Source organism: Polypterus senegalus, chromosome 6 (assembly GCF_016835505.1).
Source record: "Polypterus senegalus isolate Bchr_013 chromosome 6, ASM1683550v1, whole genome shotgun sequence".
NCBI lineage: Eukaryota > Metazoa > Chordata > Cladistia > Polypteriformes > Polypteridae > Polypterus > Polypterus senegalus.
The window spans coordinates 48,419,360-48,441,795 of NC_053159.1; the positions used below are offsets into that span (position 1 = coordinate 48,419,360).

At 39.3% G+C, this 22,436-nt stretch overlaps 1 protein-coding gene across 1 annotated transcript in view; it reads left to right on the top strand.

Moving 5' to 3' along the window:
• The window catches only part of lrrc47 (leucine rich repeat containing 47), a 56,742-nt gene continuing 34,306 nt past the window's right edge, over positions 1 to 22,436 (top strand). The window contains exons 1-3 of the mRNA XM_039755986.1: positions 1 to 745; positions 1,550 to 2,017; positions 5,410 to 5,526. Coding sequence (XP_039611920.1) covers positions 173 to 745; positions 1,550 to 2,017; positions 5,410 to 5,526 — 1,158 coding nt within the window. The 5' untranslated portion in view covers positions 1 to 172. The remainder of the gene's footprint in view (positions 746 to 1,549; positions 2,018 to 5,409; positions 5,527 to 22,436) is intronic.

Genomic DNA, 22,436 nt, shown 5'->3' on the forward strand with positions numbered 1-22,436 from the left:
GATCGTGAACGTCACTGATTTTGATTGGCATTTCTGCTAGGAGTATTAGCAAATCGGATTGTTATTTTGAAAAAGGTCAATATCAGTGGATGCTTCTCAAAAAGGTACTTCGCCGTAGGACAGGAAGTAATTCTTTTCACCTTCCGGTGTTGCCCTTGCTTAAGGTTTGAGAATGGAGTTAGGAGGTGGCTGCTGGCTTGAAATTGAAAAAGCGGAACGAGAAAAACGTCGGGAGCTGGTATTACAGGGACCCACTATAGATGCCAAAATAAAGGACAGTGGCGGGCTATCAATACAAGTGTATGATTTAAGTTTGTTAAACTATCTAGAAGTCAGCCATTGCCCCAGTCTACGGATCTTGCAACCAGAGCTTGGAAAACTGCTTCACCTGCAAAGTCTAATTTTGTGCCGCAACGGTCTTGTCGAGCTTCCTACAACTGTGGGTGCCCTCCGGAGTCTTAAGGTTCTTGACGTGTCTGGAAATGATCTAGAAATAATACCCGATGAGCTGAGCCAACTCGCCGAGCTCAACACACTCAACGTCAGTTGTAACAAACTGCAGGTCTTGCCCGGCACACTAGCCGGTTGCCTTAAATTGGCAACCCTCAACTGTTCCCACAACCGACTGACCGAGATTCCACAAGAGTTGTTCAGTCCTCAGCTCGATTTGCTCAGCAGCATTGAAGCCACTGAGAATGAGATCATCGAACTGAGCGCAGACGTCTGCAACTTGGTAGCGCTTAAGGTACGACCAATTTACGTTTTGTTTTGTCACACTGCCTGTCTCGTGAAGTCTTAGGACTGACTTGGATGTGCTGGTGATTTATTTGCATATAGGTCTAGCTAAAGGTGTAAGTCTTCAGTTTTACTAGTTAAAAACAATGCGACCTTTTTCTTAAAATTCAGAATGATGCTTACTGCTGGCGTAATATTAGTGCTTAGGACTCTCTACACCTTGTACCGTAATTTTTCAGTAATACTACATGTGAAAGCCACGGGTGAAGGACAGGCTCGTATTTGCTGTGCTTAATTGTATAAACAGATCGAAATACTGTAGTTAAATAGCCAAAGGATTTCAAAATTTAACTGGAAAGCAAAAATTTAACGGGTGAGCAAACATAAGACATGCAGATATTTTCTTAATTCTCGTTAAATGTGAGCAATACAAATACAAAAACTTAAGACATAATTCATTATTAAGTACAAACATAACATAGTCATCTATCCATCCATTGCTCAAATCTTCTTATCTTGAGTAGGGTTTTGGGGAAGCAGGAGCCCATCGCATAGAACACAAGGTGGGAACAATGTCTAGACAGGGTGCCAGTTTATTTTTGAGTGACCCTCACACTAGGGCTGTGTCATCTCCACACTGTTCTTGTTTCAGACTTATATTGAAACTCTTAATATTTTATTCTTCATCTGCATGGTGCTTTACATTTTTTTAAAATCTTCATTTTTTATAGTGTTTCTATTATGCAAAGTTATATAATTCACAATAATTGAATTTATTTTTTGTATTGTGTTATTGCACTTTTTCCCTCCCCAGGTTTTGGATCTTTCAAAGAATAAAATTACTGAGATACCAGCGGAATTGGCTGATTGCCCAAAACTTAAAGAGATAAACTTTAGGGACAATAAATTAAAAGACAAGCGCCTGGAAAAAATGGTAAATGGATGCCAGACTAAATCAGTCCTTGAGTATTTGAGAGTTGGTGGTCGAGGGAAAGGAAAGGGGAAGCAAGAATTGAATGACAAGGATGAAAGCAAAGATAAAAAGAAAAAAATGGATAGGCGTCAGAGGAAGAGAGATCCTCAGTCAGAGGATGCAAAAGATGATCTTGAAGAACTTAACAAGATGGTGGTGAGGGTTCTTAATGTCTCCGAGAGTTTGGGTACCCTAACAGTGCAAGTTACCACTACAGTAAAGGATGTGCGGCCTTATATTGTATGTTGCATCATCAAGGGGATGAACCTCAAACCAGGAAATGCTCTAAAAAGATTTCTTGTTGCACAGGTAAGCATGTAGAGTAAATTATTTAACTTGATTTTGTGCCCAAAGTGTTATCTCCTGATCCATTTTTTAACCCACTTTTATGTTATACGAGACAAAACCCATTTCATTTGTGGCAACTAGCACATCATAAAAAATAAGTACTAGATGGGACACCAGTGTCACATTAACCAGGTTTTCATCCAAGGAGTTTTTGCGAAAAAATATTTAGCGCTTTAAATTTTAGCTGATGGAAATGCTAATTATCAATAAAATATTGTACATGTCGACATATTTTTCCGTTTAACTTTAACGCATAAATTCCATATCGATACTTCAGATGTCGCAAAAACTATATTGGAAACACTTTTTGTCGGAAAAAAAGGGCTTTAACGCAAATAAATGTGTCACATGATACATTTTCATCACGTGCAATCAAAACGAGAATAGCGGAGCGGTTCGCATGGTCTGATGAAAAGACTCGTTATTTCTCGTGATGAGCCAATGCAGTAGCGGATAGGCTGGGTCTCCTGCTACTAAAAGGGGTACCTGAACTCCCTCCACATTAACTGTAGCCTGGGGGTGTCTCTCAGGATGTCTAAATAATACAAAAACCGCAAAGGTAATTTACTGTGCCAGTCAAAATATTTAATAAACCGTGTGTTTCATTATCTAAACATTTTTTTTTTATTATTAAATGGCAGATGTTTTAGCATATATGAGAAATTCTCTCATTAATATTAACTTTAGTTTTTTTTGATTAAATGTCGTTATTTTGTATTAATTCAAATTTCAGTTTTAATTAAAAACCTTAAGGGAAGCAGATTACAGTACTAATTCAGTTGTTATCGCACTGAGAAGGGATGTTGAAAGGTAGGCTCACCTGTACAGATCCGATGCTGCAAACACAGCTGCATCATGGGCACTTCCAGGAGTGCCAACGCAAATGTCTCATATCATGCACCTGTCATCAACAAGGGCCCGGAGAACAATAGATGGCCACCCTTTGCGATTAATGTAATCGCGGTAGCCTTCCGTTGGGGGAAGAATAGGCACATGCGTGCCATCCAGCGCACCGTAAATCTGTGGCACAAGATGCACCAAGGAATTGCGGTATGCAATTTCATTGGCCTCCGCTACAGTCGGAAGTCTGATATAACGCCGCATTAATTTTTCTTTAATAGCGGTGCACACAGCATATACACATGGATGGACGGTAGTTTTACGAACCCCGAAAGTTTCTCCAACTACTCTATACTCGGAGCAGGTTGCCAGCTTGTAAAGGGCGATGGCAATCCGCTTTGGGTTGGAAGCGGTGGTCGGTGACAACCTGTGATGGGCGCAACATCAGGACTGATAAATCCACACAACATCTCAAACATCGGCCGTGTCATTCTAAAATGTTGCAGCCAGAGATTTTCTGTGAAGTGTCTCCCCACCACCTCCTCCCAGAAGGCCTTATTCCGTCATCTCTCCCATACCCGTGGGTTTCGTCGCACTGGGGTACTTTCTTCGAGCTCTAGGGCTATCAGACAAGCAACTGCTTCATTCTGCTTTCGTCTTCGGATATTATGTACAATTCCAATTATTTGTGAAACTGAAATAACAGTAAACTGGCAAATTTCAAAAATCTGTCTAAATAATCTCTCCATTTCTTTGTTTCTTTGTTTAGTGGAGGGGGTGTAACGTGGAAAACAAAAGGTAGATAATTTGAGACATACACAAAATTATGTATGGAAACGGCTCAAGGGCAGATTTTTTTTCGCGATGCAACAAAACTTATGGGACAGTTTATTTTGGAGGGGATGACATCATCACACACACCATTTTATCGATTAAAAAGCCAGTTGGATGGAAACAGGCTGGAGACAGCAAATTTCACACATTTTTTTAACGTATATTCTGTTTGTCGATAACAAAACGTCACAAAAAACTGGATGGAAACTTAGCTGTTGTAAAGTTCTCAATAATTGTCAATTTCTGTATGTCAACCAAGTTTCATGCCCTAGGTTTCTGAGAGAAATCTGGACATCTTAAGAGGAAACACTTTGAATTCAGGAAGAAAATGAAAAAGCATAATATATTATTCTGTATCTCCTTACCTAAACTTTATCACAATTTTTTTTTTTTTTTTTAAACACTTATGAAGCACTTAGTACATAACTGTGGCATGTTCCATGTGCAAAATTTGCATCCTTCTTCTTTCGGCTGCTTCCGTTAAGGGTCGTCCGAGCAGATCATCTTTTTTTCCCATATCTTCCTGTCCTCTCACCACATATATAAACCTCCTCAAACCTTCTTGTTTTTCTCTTACTTGGCATCTCTCCTCTACACATGTCCAAACCAATCCAAACTTGAAAACGATGACTAGAATTGGTATTTCTCATTTTTTCTGGAGCCTTAGTATACAATGGGGTTCAGTAGGTGTGGGAATTTAGTCCTCTTCACATTAAATGTACTTTTTTTCTGTCTGGTTACTGCAGGTGATCATTTATAACTTTAAAGTGGTTCATTGAGAAACCGTGTATACGGGTATGTGTGTCTCTTGCAGCAGTCTAGGAACCCAATCCAGGGTTGCCAATTTACTTGGTGCCGGTAGAATTAGTGGAACCAGTGTTTCCACAGTTGAATTAAAGAGAATCACTTAATATATGGTTAAGCGGTCAGGAAGGAAGAAAGAAAACTTTGAAAATAGAAATATTTTGCCCTTGGCGTGGTATTACAGTAAACTACAGATTAATTTCTGCTGTTATATAGCAGTTGTAATTCTTAAACTTAGTCTTTGTAAATTAAAAAATAATCTTAAAGTTGCTGTTATCTTTTAAATTTAACACATTTATCTTGTATTACCTAAATTCCTTAAAATAAGGATCTTCAATTTGTATGCCTTAGGTTTTGAGGACACTGTTTTTCTATAACTGTAACATGGCAAAATTACGATAGTATAAGAATATACATTTGCTCCTTTGGCAAACAGACTCATCCATTTTCAGGCAAAATTTGATGCATTTTTGTGATGTATAACTATGTGTGAATTTTCAACATCTTTTAATATATGTTAGTACTGTTGTTCACTTGACGTGTAGAGTAAAGCCAAGTAACCAGACATTGGGTGTTTTGTTCTACTTCACTGTGAAGGACGTCTGTTTTTCTTATTTGTAACTGCTGTGGAGAGGTAATTCCCCTTTTAGGTTTGGTTTTCTCAAAAAAGTGATGATTGAAAGTATTGTTCCATATAATTCAGTATTATTTCCCATGGTTTAGAAATGAGATGTTTAACAAGGTCATACAGGTCTGATGGTCAGGTGTCCACAAACATTTGGCCATTTAGTACAGTTTGTACAGATTATTTCCCCATTTGAATCCTGTAGACCCATATTACTTACACAGACTAAATGTGATATGTTTGTTCTTAGACTAAGCTACATGATGAAATCTGTGAAAAAAGAACAGCAGCCACTATTGCCACACATGATTTGTCTTTGATTAAGGGACCTCTTACCTATGATGGAAGACCTCCAAAAACATTGAAGGTAAGTATTTCTGTTCATTGTGTTAACAAATATACCTCTATTATGACTATTTAAAACAGATTTAATATGGAAAATACTGCTGTTTAACAAAAGAATGGTAAAATAAATTGGATCACATTTTTAAAAAGATAATTTCTTATTAGTTGTCACTTGTCTAATATAGTGTATATAAAATGTGCAGTTTTTTTCTGTTTATTTTATTACAGCATTGAATCACAGTATATTTAATTAAACTTTTTGACACTGGTCATAAAAAATAATTATAAAAATAAATCTCTACAAGTGATGTAAGTTTATTACAGTTATTAAAGATAAAAGTTTATTGCTTAAGTATTCAAGTCATTTGATTGACAGAACTTTGGGAGCAAATGCATCCTTAAGTCTTCGTGGACAGATTTCTATCAGCTTTGAACAGCTGGACACTGCAGTTTTTGCTTATTCTTCATTGCAAAATTGCTTAGGTTGTATGGACACCATATGTCAACAGCTATTTTTAAGTCCAGTCACAAATTTTCAGTTGCATTGAGGTCTTGATTATCACTTGGTTACTCTTAGATGCAGTATTTGCATTACTTTTTAAGACATTCTTGTATAGGATTTGCTTTATGTTGGGGTCATTATCTTCATGTAAAATAAATCTCTTAAGTTTCAGTTCCCTTACATTCTGTAGTATGTTAACTCAAGGATTTCCCTGTATTTAGCTGCATTCATTTTACCCTCTGCTTTCACTATCCTTCCAGGAACTCCTGCAGAAATGCAACTACTACCATACTTGACAGAAGGGATTGTGTGTTTTTGTTGATGTGCAGTGTTTGGCGTACTCTAAACATAGTGTTCTGAGTGACCAAAAAGCTCAATTTTGGTTTTATTAGGCCATAGATCCTTCTTCCACTTTGGTCTCCCATATGCATTCTAACCTAATGTTGTGTTTTTTTTTTGGGTTGTTTTCTCTTTTACAATCACAAGTAAACCTGCAATTGAGCATCCAAACAACAATCTCTTCTATATCCGGCACAAAAAGTAGTACCTTTCTCAGGTTTTTTTATATGTCTCTTAGAGACCTCCCTCACGATGCCTTCCTTGAACAGTCACACTCAGATTTTAAGGAAGGACTGCTTAAGGCAGATTTAGAACTGCCATATTGTTTCCAAATTATATTCTACTTCACCTAAACCCGCTTCTACTAGTCTGGTTAAGCATATTTTCTTCATACATATCTGTATTTTTTGAGAGAGTGAAGATGGAGTGTAGCTTTTATAGTGTGATGTCTATGCACAGTGCTGACAGGAATTAAGCAGCTAATTTCAGCCATAACGTCTTAAGTTTTACTTCTGGTGAAAAAAAAGATATCTGGTCCTCGGTTCCCAAACTCCTGATAAAGTCTTAAAAGTGCCTTTTTTCACTTTTTTCCACAAATCCATTTAATTTTCTGTACAGAATAACTGTCTAGGTTTTAGCTACTGTTGTGCTGCTTTGTGCATTATTGATGTGTGGAATTGTTGTAGCTTTCTGTTTAAAAGGAATCTTGTTTCCAGCGAATATGTATAATTGGTGCCATCATGTTACAGCTCGTCTTAATAATAAATGAGGCTATACGTATGTGTTTCAGATTATTTTATTGCTAAATGGTTTGCAGTTTGGTCTTTTAAGAAAATTTGAACATTTCAGTCTCAAGATTTGTCAGTAGAACTTTGTAATGTACATAGTTTCTGAGTTTACTTTAATGTTTAACCTGGAAGGCTCTTTTAAAACACTTTTGTTCACATACATAACATTGTGTGATTTATATTAGTACTGTTATAAAAGATGTGAAACAGAACATTCAAATGTCTGTGCAAGAGTTTAGTTTTTTATAAGCTGAGCAGCTGAAAGAAGATCACCATAATCTTTCTATTATAGTATTTGGATTTTCACAAAGTGCTACTACACAAGGATTGTAAAGAAATTTTACAGTTTAGTAATTGAAAAAATAAATATTGATTAAAGTTAGTAACCATCTGGTCAGACATTACCTTGATGTAAGTCATAGGACTTAGGGATGCCATATTTTTGTACCTGTACAGTTTCTGTATATTTGTAAGTATTATTTTGCTGAATGGACATTTTCTATTAAAACAAAACTCAAATTGGTGAATTATTTTACTGTAGTTCAGTTAAGAAGAGAGAAGTTCTAAATAAATATGCATTTTCTAGATTAAAAAAACAAAATGCTAAATTATGAAATGGGCACACAAACCTTCTAGCGTAATTGTGCTGTGCTACAGATAACCTATCTCGCTATCCTGTCTTGTCTTTCAAGGATCATATTAGAACTAATTGGAAAAAGTTGGCAGTGCTCAAAAGTCAAGTGCATTTAAACCTACTGTAGTTGTGACAAGGTCTAACTTCTCATAGTATAAGCTTCCTGGAGACTTACAGGTACTTAAATTATCTTTTATAGAGTAATGCAAGTCTATACTTAATTTGACTGCTTTCAGTACCTCTGCATATTACTTACTTTTAAAGACTCTGGTGTTGTGTTTTGGGTAGCTATGTAACAAATGTATATCAAGTTAGTGGTTTTGTTTCATAGGTTTGATTTAAAATCTTACATTTTAGCAAGTGGTTTCCTTTAGTTACGGCTACCCAACTTTTTTGTACCATATTTTTTGTACAAATGTATTTTTTCATTCTCATATTAAATAAGCAAATCGTGCATTAGAGGACTGTACATTCTATTTCTGATAGATTAATCCTGGAGTGCTAAACGTTTAAGTGTTGCTCTCTCTTACACAGACCTCTTCTTCACCGTTGCCCAGTTGAGAAAAGATCACTGTTTTGTTACGGGAAAATGGTTCCAGGGATATGAACATAAGTAGGCAAAGAATCAGAGAGAAGAGGTCCAATACTTCTATTTTATTTACTTAATCAACTATAATAATCAAACACATATAATGCAGACATACAAAACAATACTTACAGACATACAAAAAGACATAGAGCCATCATCCCAGACCAGTAGACTGAGGGGGCCCGCTTGTCAGTCTTGTCAAAGGACCAACTCATTTTGCCTTTCATTTACCGGGCGGTGCGCGCTGTCCCCACGGTTGAGCCTCCAAAGAAACTGAGGGCGGAACCTTCCCTTATATACTAATTGAGCATCCTTGCCCAAAGCGGCTTATGTGTAAGCAGTGTATACAGAAGTGATTAGTTTCAGCACACACACCTTTCCACGGGACGCGGTGTTGTTTTGCACTTGGTCCTGATGATGACGACACCTGGTACCAGGAGGCACACAAAAATAAGAATTGCGTAGTGAAGCCCCTTGAAGTGAAAAACAAGTCAGCATGACCCTCTGGCCATATTCCCAGTACTTTTCCTTCTTGAAGCTGGTTTTTGCGCTGAGCGACCAACGCCCATCTGCTCTCTTGATCCCCCCCTCTCTTTAGAAAAATCCTTCCATTACATTCGGCCCCTCGCTCAGCGCAAACCCAGCGCTCTTGCCCTTCTTGTTCTGATTGCAATTTTTCAGTAAAGCACAAAATACATAACAGTTAAATATAGTCATTAAAGCAATAATAATAGCACAATTGTCCATAATAAATGCTTTTTCTTCGCTTGGAGAAATATTTTTCCAGTGAAATTACAATTTTTCTTCAACCCAGGTACTTTGCGCACCGTAGAGGGTCACCTCCCTGGGGAGCGGTTACTAGCACTTCACCCAAGGAGTTTCTTCTGATTTGGTATTTCATCATCCACATTGTCATTAAGAAAAGAATAAGAATCTTTAACTGAAGGTGTCCATGGTTCAAGAAATTGGGTGCACACCTGTTTGACAGCAACTCTAGTAATAACTAATTAGGAAACTAGTAACAAGCAACAACGTACTGTTAAGAGAGTAATTTCTGCTTCACTAACATGAACCCCCATGATACCCAGGTTCAAATAAAGCTAATACTAATTAATATTATTGGTGATGATACAGATGGCATAAATATTTATCTTAACTCAAAAGTTCTCAGTTTTAGGTTGCCACCGCTGTGCACAATGATAGTCGGAGATGAAGTCCTTACACACCTCACCATGCTCACATCTTAATACACTCATTCATAAAATTGCCCAAATATACACCCAGCTGTGGTCTCAACCTTGAGCCACCTTTATCACATTAATTCAGCCATCTTGTGGACAGTAGGTGTCAATCCTCCCTTCGGAAGATGTCAGCACTACTTCCAAAATGCAAATCACTGGGTCATTTTTGAGGTCACATTCATTTCAATTTCAAGGGTTATACCCAAGCTTATTCATATCTTCAGAGATCTTCAAACTTCATTTGGGCTTTTTAATTCACGGACCTCACACTCACCACTGTATGTATAGGACACTCCATCTCCTATGGGCCAAATTATTACTTCATTTCACTGATTTCCATAACATATACTCATCAAGCCATGATGTTAATCATTTGACCTGTATCACCATCAACATGCTAGCCTAAACTGTTTTATCCTCTTCTAAAAGCTATAGATGTCCTGACCTATAGTATGTGTCCCTTATCCCCAAAATACTAGTCATGTGTGTCATCCCATATGCTTACTATTATTCTTTTCAATTAATTAAATGTACCTAAATGTAAAGCTCTACATTATTTACTATAACACTTACAATCAATAACCTAAAATATCTAAACTGGACTGACCCTGACTAGTAATAGTGCATTGTCCCTTCAATGAAAATCACTTAACAATCTCTAATAGATCCCTTATGTTAGATTAAAATTCAATTCTGATTAGCTTTACAAATAACCAAATCATTGGTCCTTAAAGGTGACTTATTATCTCATAAAAATAACCACTATGAATTAATACAAACATTCATTAAATACATGTTATTTAGGAATCCCTATATTCTGCTTTGTTTACAAATAATTAGCTTTCCCTTCTATATCTTTCACAGTTCAAATACTTTTAACCCAAAAGATGTTGCCATTTGTCAAACAAGTGGACAGTCAAAGCAGGCTCCATCAAGAACATTGAGCCCTGCAGAGTAAAAGTGTGACAGATTTTCTTCTCTAATAAGGACCAAAGCAGGTGTTGGGGTCCAACATCCCAAGCAAAAAGGACCCAAGTAGGCAGATGTCATCTATGATTCGGAATCCACGATGATCTTTTGGGCTCAAACATCACCAGCATAGTTGAGCTCTTGGCAGCAGGTATCCATGATGTCTGGAACTGGAATCAAAGTGCGTTGTCCAGTAGTCAGCTGATCGATGGCCTGATTCATGACTTGATTCCCTCTTTGGTATGGCTGGGTTCTCCTTGGATTCAGATAATTAGTTTATCTGCAGACCTTTATCACAGCCCAATCTCTGGTTCAACTTCAAATGCTGTTATCTACAATGCACTAGGAAAAAACAGCTTTCACCTGCAGATGTAAAGACTTAAAAATGCTCATTTAAATAGTCAGCATATTAATTCTTCATTGGTAGCTACTTATGGATCCAAAAAACAATATGTCATAAGATGTCAGATCTGTTTCGTTGGGGGTACCCCTATTAAAAATATTGCTAGCAGTGAAACAAATGGTCAGTTCAATCCAGTCTGTGCTTGTCTAAGTCAATTTGTCTTTAAACAGTCAGAGTAAAAATTTAGATTGATAAGCACAAAGTTCAAGTCCTCCTTTATAGCTGTTTCCAGTTTGGCTGCGGTTGCAATTTCCACTCAATTTAAAAAAAAATGTCCCAAGTCATTATTAAAATAAAGTCAATCAATGTATTACAAAAGGAAAAGTACTCAATAATAAATCATTACAAAATTGGTCCCAATAATATTGACATAATATTCAAATTATCTGCATTTGTTCCAAGATTTAAACTGGTTTCAAAATGTAAAATTTAAACAAAATTAAACATAACATATCAAGCAGAGTCAAGAAAGAAATCCACAATCTAGACGGGTAAATTCTCAATCTTTTCCTTGGTGACATTGAATAACAAAAAGGTTAGGCTCCACACTTCTTCCCCCATGTATCTAATCACAAACCATTGTTCAGTTATGCAAAGTCCTAAAAACATTTTTCTTTTTACACAAGGTGTTCATTTTTAAAGTTTCTATACATGTATAAAAGTGAGCCTTCCATTAGTTTTGCTGTGATCCCAGTATTCCACTGTATTTCACACAAACATGTCAATATTACACACAAAGGAAATGAGGAAAGAAATCAATATATCAAAATGCCCTATAATGCAAAATGTGTCTTTATTTACTATAAAGCCCTCTAAGAAATTTGCACATTTCTACCCATATTTAGAATGAAGAACCCACTTGTTTATCAGGTAAACTAAGAAAATACTTCAAATCTACTTCAATTATATACACTAATTTTCTTTTCCCCATAACCTTCTGTCAAAGACAGTTGATCTTGCACATTCTTTCATTGTTATCTTCCAGATGTTTTATTACACGTTTTTCAGAATGTTGACTCCAAAGAGTACAGTCTGTTTTCCTCTTAGTTAACCCTCCTTATTCCCTTTCTTTCACTTACAGTTTGGCATTGGCTGTTTTTATACTGCCACATGCCATTCTTCATACCCATTGTCGCATTTGACCATCACCAAACAAATGCACACCATATTGTCACTTACACTTACCTTCATTACCACATACAAGTAACCCTCACATTATAGCAGCTTTCCTTGTGCTCTGCCTCTCCAATATACAGTAAATTTTGCTTTCTAAGCAGCACTAATCAACATAGGCTTTGAAAGGAGTATTACCAATAACCTGCTTCATTTTGGTAAAAGAATGTCTCCTTCAATCGAAATTTACTCATTTTAATTAAAATCCTCCCTTTTATCAGAGTCTGGCCAGTACTCAAATAAAAGGGGTGCTCATATAATATGCTTAATCTGGAGACCTTTTACACCACCTGTTCAAATCTTTTTTTTAATTTAGAATTAAGAGCTCTTTTAATCTCAACATTTACATTCACAATAATACCAATTATTTAATTCTTGCAAACAACACATATTTTTACACATTCTTTTAAGCACACTGAAACCTATTTAACATACACACACATAGGGATCCCTCTAATACACTATATAACATACAAAAATCACCCAAAACCATTGTTTTAACACATTCAACTTTACCTCAGTTTTGTTACTTATTATCACTTATTACTAAAAGTGATTGCATTCTTCATTTTATCAAATGTTACTCATACTCACATTTATTTTAACCCATATTTACTCAGAGCTCTGGACGTTTATATGCACATGGCAGCTTCAGCAAATCATAGTTGAACTACATTACCCAGAAGTCTCCATGTTTTTGCTTTCTTACTCCCAAACACACGTACGCACCCACAGAACAAACAACAGGCACGCTCACACATTTTTAGCACAAACGTATTTACACACACACAGAGAACAATTAATGCTCAGGCATACACATTGAATAAGTTCAGCACAGACATATTCATATACACAGACATTAGCGAGCGCCAGGTACCTTTGATGTTAAATACAGTGCACTTTTTCTTTTCGCATTATATTCTTCTCAACGCTTGTTATTCTTTTTGGTGCTATCCTCCTACATTTTTCTGAAGGCTGCTTTACTTATCAGACTATAATATAAAACAGCCTCTCATGACGTTAACGGATGTTAACTCTAACACGATTCTACTCAGCTCAAACGGCGCTGGTTTCTAGATCAAGGAGACTCCATTGCCGAAATGACTCGGCGACAACGAGGAATTGCTTCCGTGGCGATCCATTCATGCGACAATTAGGGCAAATCCAACTATCAAGAAATAACGCGGTTCGATACTACAGCAAGACGGCACTCTCGTCAAAAAGACTAAACTGTCATTGAGAATATTAACTCAAAACAAACAACATGTAAGCTTCAACATAAATCACAAATAAACTCGAATCATGGCATAAGTGCTAACTACTGCACCACCACACACTTTAACACTGAGCGATCGTTGCTTAATCTATATGGCATTCTCTTTATACATTGCTACGTGTACTGCTAGCTGCTCGCAAATTTTTAGCCAGGTATTTATCTTGGCTATGCATAAGGCTGCCTTTTCCGTCATCCCCGCCCGCTGTACCGCGGCAATAATACAGCTACCTGGGATTCGGCCATCGAGGCCCGCCCTAACGCACCCACCAAGTCCATTTGCATTTTCTTAAGCGCGGCTAGTACATTCACTGGTGTTGGGGGGCCTAAACTTTGCCAATATTGTGCTAATCCCCCCACATCTCAATTCTCTGGTGCAGTCTTCCCACACCGTTTCCTCCCAACCGGGAAGAGGTAAAGGAGCTGCCTCAGGGTCTTTATTCTTCTTCTTAAACATCTCTGATTTCTTTTTGCCTCACTCAATAGTTCAATATTTTACCAGATTCCCCAAAATCCTGTTCGTGACGCCAAAATGTTTTGTTACGGGAAAATGGTTCCAGGGATATGAACATAAGTAGGCAAAGAATCAGAGAGAAGAGGTCCAATACTTCTATTTTATTTACTTAATCAACTATAATAATCAAACACATATAATGCAGACATACAAAACAAAACAATACTTACAGACATACAAAAAGACATAGAGCCATCATCCCAGACCAGTAGACTGAGGGGGCCCGCTTGTCAGTCTTGTCAAAGGACCAACTCATTTTGCCTTTCATTTACCGGGCGGTGCGCGCTGTCCCCACGGTTGAGCCTCCAAAGAAACTGAGGGCGGAACCTTCCCTTATATACTAATTGAGCGTCCTTGCCCAAAGCGGCTTACGTAAGCAGTGTATACAAAAGTGATTAGTTTCAGCACACACACCTTTCCACGGGACGCGGTGTTGTTTTGCACTTGGTCCTGATGATGACGACACCTGGTACCAGGAGGCACACAAAAATAAGAATTGCGTAGTGAAGCCCCTTGAAGTGAAAAACAAGTCAGCATGACCCTCTGGCCATATTCCCAGTACTTTTCCTTCTTGAAGCTGGTTTTTGCGCTGAGCGACCAACGCCCATCTGCTCTCTTGATCCCCCCCCCCCTCTTTAGAAAAATCCTTCCATTACAATCACACATGTGCGTAAACTAAAAACTAGCTCATAAATAGGTCTTAGGTTAATGAAATTTACTGCAAACAATTGTTCAAATATCTTATTACTTTTTCATTATATATACCCATTTTACATAAAGAATCCACAAGCAAGTTGTTGCTTCCTTCAGTGCAGAGCGAGTTGGAGAGAGCCATCAAATGTACGAGTGTAGGTAAATGGGAAAAGTAAAACGTCTTAACAGTAAGAGAACACATGCTGTGCATTAAATGTCATCTAACTGCAAAAGCATATAAAACCTGGAATAACTAGTAGAGCATTCCCATGCTTCAAGTATAATACACAAAAACAAGCTAAAAATTAAACTAAACCTCTTTCAAAATGTTTTAGATTTTAACATCCCTAATTAAAATATTAACCTTGTTTTAATTTTATTAGTTCTTCTGCATGGCCCACTATAAAGAACTTGAAGTAACTGAAGCTTACATGCATAGTACTCATTTTGTTCCAGGACAAGGCTGGAATTTTTTTATCATGTTAATAATTACCCTTAGTTAATGGGTTGATGTCCATGTTCGTTCCTTTGTTGGTGTCTGTCCTTCGTGTATTACAGACATAGAGATCATGTGCTTTTATTATCTCAGTATTGTGAGAACTGTGGCAGGTTGTGAGATAGAAGAATAAGTTTATCGACATTCTTGGGCTTGTGTGTGGTAGGAGTCGTCGCTGTTCATATTCCAGCATTGGTGCTGAGCACAGGTGCTTCCGATGTGATCAGACCAGCCACCTCGCCAGGGAATGTCGCCCCTCCCCTACTCAGTCCATGGAAGTCGGCTTGGCTGATGTGTGTTTGTTCCCAGGTACCACCTGCATCACTGAAGAAGGGCGTTTTCAGGGTCTCTGTGACATTAGTGGGCCAGGAGATCCCTGCCTTATTGGACTCAGGGACTCGTGACCTCTGGGTTGTCAGACGTGACTGGCTCAGGGTTACTTCCCTGTCTGTCACTGAGACTGTGGGTATGCACTGTGCACATGGGGATTTTAAGGTCTATGAGACAGTGTTGCTTCCTTTAAAGGGTCAGAACTTAAAGTTTGGACTGCCATTTTGGATTCCTGCCCTTGGCTCTTGCTGCTCAGGAAGAGGAACACCCTCTTCCCTAGGGTCTTGGCCAAATTCAGGGCACCAGCCCCCTGTCACCATGAATGAGGGGGAGGAGCTGGTGGCTGTTGGAGAAGCACTCAAGACATTGAAACTGATCTCTCCAGTGAGGCTGGGAAGGATTCCTTGGATTTCCTTGAGCGGCTTGCTGGCCTCTCTACAACTTCTCAAGTAGATGCTGCACTGGCCACCGGGAGCACACCGGCTTGCGAACAGACGAATTTTGCGTGCTTGCAGTGTACCTGTAGCTCTCTAGAGTACACACGTTCAATTAGACTTACTCTACTAGTGACTCCCTACTATCAGGAATGTGAGTCCGCTAATATCAAGACCTCACACTTTCTCAAGAAAGGCGGCTGCCTTTTTCAGGTGATTTCAGATCGTTTAGGTTGTGGGCTAATTGAGCAGCTAGTTGTCCCAGCCGAGCATAGGGACATTGTTTTGCAGTTGGCACACTTGATCTTGGGCGGTCACCTAGGGACCGATAAAACTAGGGATCAATTATCAAAGCAGTTTTATTGGCCTAATATGGGCAGGGATGTTAAGCAGTTCTGCAGGTCCTAGCCTGACTGCCAGGTCGTCTCTGCTCATAAACCTCCTCGGGCTCCCGTTTCTCCAGTGCCTATTTTACATGTTCCCTTTCATCAGGTTGGGCTAAATATTGTTGGCCCTCTCCCTAAGAGTTATAAATGGGTATCAGTATATTCTTGTGCTGGTTGACTATGCAACACAATATCCTGAAGTGGCTGCTCTACGGAAAGCCAATTCCTCCTCTGTTGCGAAGGCTCTTCCTGTCTTGCTATATAGATGCGAGACATGGACACTATCCAGTGACCTGAGACGAAGACTGGACTCCTTTGGTACTGCGTCTCTCTGGAAAATCCTTGGGTACCGTTGGTTCGACTTGGAGTCCCGAATGAGGCACATTTCCAGGGGGCGGGACTGGACCGCGTGTCACCATGGGGGGTTGCCAACTGGGATCCTGAGTTGTTTTGTTGTGTGGTGGGTGTGGCAATGCACTGTACTAATGTATGCTCCCCAACTTGAATTGACTTGGCAGTTCGGGAATCCCCGCAGGTGTCCACCAGCTTGATTCCCTTCAAGTTGTTGTTTGGTAGGCACCCATGGGGCGTCTTGGATGATGTTCGTGAACAATGGACTGGAATCCAGATGAAGGCTCACAGACAGAGCTTTGCGGATTGAGTAATTTTGCTTCAAGAAATGATTTCTAAATTTTCTGCTATCGCTGTAGAGCATCAGCAACGTGAACAAGACACCTAGAAGCGTCTGTATGATAGACGGTGCAAGCTCTGTGAATTCAAACTTGGCGATCGCATATTGGTTCCGATTCCTTTTGACCGCACAAGTTCCTTGCGACATGGCAGGGGCCTGCCGTAATTGAGGAGCATATGGGGTCCGTGAATAACAAGGTCAGAATACTGGGCCGGCGGAAGCCACTACACATTTTGCATATTAATCTCTTGAAGGAGTGGCGTGACCCACAGGGAGTTTGCACATCCTTGGTTGCCATTGGTGGCGATTTGACTGACTTGCAAAAAACAAAGTTGTTATCTTTGATTGAACAGAACACAGATGTTTTTTCTGCCCTGCCGGGCCTTTCTCATCTTGCGGAAATAAAATCACTATTGTGCGAGGAGGTCAAGCAGATACTAGCATTGGGTGTTATGCATGAAAGTAAAATAGATTGGTGCAGTCTGGTTGTATTAGTCCCAAAACCAGACAGTTCAATTCTGTTCTGTATCTATTTCAGGCGCCTGAATAAGGTTTCCAAATTTGATGCCTATCCAATGCCCCGTGTTGATGAGTTGTTGGAAAAACTGGGTCAGGCGTCCTATGTCTCCCTGTTGGATCTCAAAAAGGGTTACTGGCAGGTGCCTCTTGAAGCTTCCAGTTGCGAGAAAACTCTGTTTGGTCTCCATGGCGCGCCTCTAACTTTCCAGCATATGATGGATCAGATCTTGAGTCCTCATTCTTGAATATTCCAGGGCATACCTCAATGATGATGTAATTTTCAATAATGATTGGCACATACATTTGGAACGGCTTCAGGCTGGTTTGACAGCTAACCCTAAGAAATGTAGGTTGGGTATGACTGAGACGCATTACCTGGGTTTTTGTATTGGCAGGGGGTTGATTGGACCTCAACTTAAAAAGGTGGGTGAGGTGCTTGCTTACACACGTCCGGAGACGCAGGAACAGGTTTGAGCATTTTTGGGGCTTGCCGATTATTATAGGAGCCACCCTATTCGCAAAATCAGGGATGAACCTCCTATAATATATATATATATGTGTGTGTGTGTGTGTGTGTGTGTGTGTGTGTATGGAACACTTTTTAAGCAGACTATAGCATCAAGTCAGTAAAACTTTTGAGTTATTGATCTGGTCAGTTTAGTAGCAGAGGGGATTGTTAATCAGTTTCAGCTGCTTTAGTGTTAATGAAATTAACAACAGGGCAAAAATGAGACAACCCCCAAAACAGGAATGGTTTTACAGGTGGAGGCCACTGACATTTTACCCTCCTCATCTTTTCTGACTGTTTTTTCACTAGTTCTGCTTTTGACTACGTTCAGTGTCACCACTGGTAGCATGAGGCAATACCTGGACTCTACAAAGGATGGCACATCAATACGTGCCATGGCCAGAAGGTTTGCTGTGTCTCCCAGTACAGTCTCAAGGGCATGGAGGAGATTCCAGGAGACAGACAGTTACTCTAGGAGAGCTGGACAGGGCCAGAGAAGGTCCTTGACCCGTCAGCAGGACTGGTATCTGCTCCTTTGGGCAAGGAGGAACAGGAGCACTGCCAGAGCCCTACAAAATGACCTCCAGAAGGCCAACAGTGAGAATGTCTCTGATCAAACAATAAGAAACAGACTTCATGCGGGGTGGCCTGAGGGCCCCGATGTCCTCTAGTGGTCCCTGTGCTCACTGCCTGGCACCATAGAGCTTGATTGGCATTTGCCATAGAATATTAGAATTGGCAGGTCCACCACTGGCACCCTGTGCTTCTCACAGATGAGGACCGGTTCACCATAAGCATATGTGATAGGCATGAAAGGGTTTGGAAAAGCCGTGGAGAACGTTATGCTGCCTGTAACATCATTCAGCATGACCGGTTTGGTGGTGGGTCAGTGATGGTCTGGGAAGGCATATCCATGGTGGGACGCACAGACCTCTCTACAGGCTAGACAACGGTACCTTGACTGCCATTAGGAATTGGGATGAAATCCTTGGACCCATTGTCAGACCCTATGCTGGTACAGTGGGTCCTGGGTTCCTCTTGGTGCATGGCAATGCCAGGACTCGTGGTGAAATTATGCAGGCAGTTCTGGAGGATGAAGGAATTGATACCATTGACTGGCCCCCACGCTCACCTGACCTAAATCCAATGGAACACCTCTGGAACATTGTTTTGGTCCATCCGACGCACACACACACACACATACACATAGAATAACCATAACTGTGAAAGCTTTTAATGAATACCTCTTCCCTTAACAGTATACATTTTTTAAACTAATTTTTAATATTTCCTACAAAACATAGAATAATAACAAATTATACTATACTATTGTGCGACTCTGCCAAATATTCACTGACCACAGTTACATTTTTGTTATCACTATATCAGCATGTCTTCTGGTGCATAGTGCAGCAGTCAATATTTTTGCAGTCCAGTTGTACTGGTCGTAAATGACACCTTCAATGTTTTTTTTATCTGCTTTTGCTTCTGTAAGAAGCTTTTTCAGGTGATGTGACTTGTGTTGTTTCATTATGAGCAGCTGCTCCAGCTCCTTGCCCCTTCAAACTACCCCTTTCTCCTGGTCTGAGCTCTGGCCCTCTACAGTTTCCTAAACCCATAACATTCATGATCTGATATAGTATTGTTCTCCAGTGCCTCGCTCTGTGTTCTTCGTTTGTCTCCCCGCTGCCTGCTACTGAGTCTGTCTGAGTCATCATCTACAGTTAATGACAGGAGCTCTTTAAAGGTTTTGTGGTGCTCATAAGCATCTTGTCATTTCTTTTCCGATCTCTTACCTCTCTAAACTTGTAAATACCTACACAGCTGTAACAAATATATACAGATACAAAGAAATCATGAAAAAACACACTTTGTTCAAACGCTGTTTTTAAATGCAGCGCTCAAAAACTCAAAATGTAAGAATACTGACACTTTACCTCATAGAAATTTAAAATAATACTAGCAAAACGTCCTTGCGAAAATTTCACAAGAGTAAAAGCATTAATGAAATTATGATGAGGTAGAGCTGTACATCACACATTACAGTAAGAAAGGGGATTATTCTAATAAATAATGACTTGTGAGAGGACTCAGTATTAGAATAGTCGCATGATTAGTATGAGATGATGTTATAGTCACTTACAACATGAATATTTACAAAATGTAACATGAACAATTTAACAGAACATATTGGATAAGAAGGGAAATACAGGGCACATTTAAGTCAGTGTGGCCGTCAGGTAATGTAGTATACCAACATCTATAATAATTGTCGGAAATCGCAGTTTGTTGCATAAATATTATTGTTAGCGAAAATATTCCCCTGTGTGTAACCCTCAAGTACCTTTCCGTTTAGCCCGGGTTTCAATGTAACTCTGGAAAATGTAGTGTACAACTGGCCATGGGTAAAAACACGGAGTGGCAAATAAACTCTTATTATTAAACATTTGTCATTGTGACTTGGTGATAGTCATACAATGTGCTAAACAAACTAGGAATTGCCTACACCATAATATAAAGGGAATATCATGTTTTGAGTTGTCAGTGTTATGGAATCCCTGTAGTTTTTCCATCAATGTTTTTTGTCTGCCAGTTTGCCACTGCTCTTCAGAAAGGTTGTGTAATTTGTTTTTCATTCACTGTCTAGGTACAAGACTTGCTTCCGCTGACCTTCAGATAATGTTTCTCTGTGGTTTGTCATATGTTGCTTTTATTATTCTAAGGCATCTTGCCTGTGCTGGTTGGTCTGGCATGATATAGATGTTTCTGCTTCTGTGCATTGATGTGATTAAGTAGGTCAGCAAGACCGTTTCTGTTGGTAGCAGCTAGGCTGTATGTGCCTTTTCATTTTATCAGTAGGATTATGTTGAAGTGAAGGAAAAAGGAGGTGTAAAATGGTAGTGTCATCATGCAGTTTTGGTGAGTAACAAAGTATACACTGAATAAACAGTCAAATACTACAGTTGACAATTGGTCACATTGAAGACTAAGTCCAAAACTCTACCAGAAACACTGATTCCTCGCTATTGTTACAGAGGGATATAGTAGTTGTGGCAACCGTTGTTTATATCGAGCATGGACAGACACAAGCAAAATAATATAAGGATTGTGCAAAGGACATTTTGTTTTTAGGAAGAAATTTCTAATTGCTTTCCTTTTAGAAAGCATTTATTCCCCAAGGTATGAGGTTTGTAAGCACTTATTAGTTTTCAGTTCTTATTAATACAGTGGTGTGAAAAACTATTTGCCCCCTTCCTGATTTCTTATTCTTTTGCATGTTTGTCACACAAAATGTTTCTGATCATCAAACACATTTAACCATTTGTCAAATATAACACAAGTAAACACAAAATGCAGTTTTTAAATAATGGTTTTTATTATTTAGGGAGAAAAAAAATCCAAACCTACATGGCCCTGTGTGAAAAAGTAATTTCCCCCTTGTTAAAAAATAACCTAACTGTGGTGTATCACACCTGAGTTCAATTTCCATAGCCACCCCCAGGCCTGATTACTGCCACACCTGTTTCAATCAAGAAATCACGTAAATAGGAGCTGCCTGACACAGAGAAGTATACCAAAAGCACCTCAAAAACTAGACATCATGCCAAGATCCAAAGAAATTCAGGAACAAACGAGAACAGAAGTAACTGAGATCTATCAGTCTGGTAAAGGTTATAAAGCCATTTCTAAAGCTTTGGGACTCCAACGAACCTCAGTGAGAGCCATTATCCACAAATGGCAAAAACATGGAACAGTGGTGAACCTTCCCAGGAGTGGCCGGCCGACCAAAATTACCCCAAGAGTGCAGAGACGACTCATCCGAGAGGTCACAAAAGACCCCAGGACAATGTCTAAAGAACTGCAGGCCTCACTTGCCTCAATTAAGGTCAGTGTTCACGACTCCACCATAAGAAAGAGACTGGGCAAAAACGGCCTGCATGGCAGATTTCCAAGACGCAAACCACTGTTAAGCAAAAAGAACATTAGGGCTCGTCTCAATTTTGCTAAGAAACATCTCAATGATTGCCAAGACTTTTGGGAAAATACCTTGTGGACTGATGAGACAAAAGTTGAACTTTTTGGAAGGCAAATGTCCCGTTACATCTGGCGTAAAAGGAACACAGCATTTCAGAAAAAGAACATCATACCAACAGTAAAATATGGTGGTGGTAGTGTGATGGTCTGGGGTTGTTTTGCTGCTTCAGGACCTGGAAGGCTTGCTGTGATAGATGGAACCATGAATTCTACTGTCTACCAAAAAATCCTGAAGGAGAATGTCCGGCCATCTGTTCTCTCAACTCAAGCTGAAGCGATTTTGGGTGCTGCAACAGGACAATGACCCAAAACACACCAGCAAATCCACCTCTGAATGGCTGAAGAAAAGCAAAATGAAGACTTTGGAGTGGCCTAGTCAAAGTCCTGACCTGAATCCAATTGAGATGCTATGGCA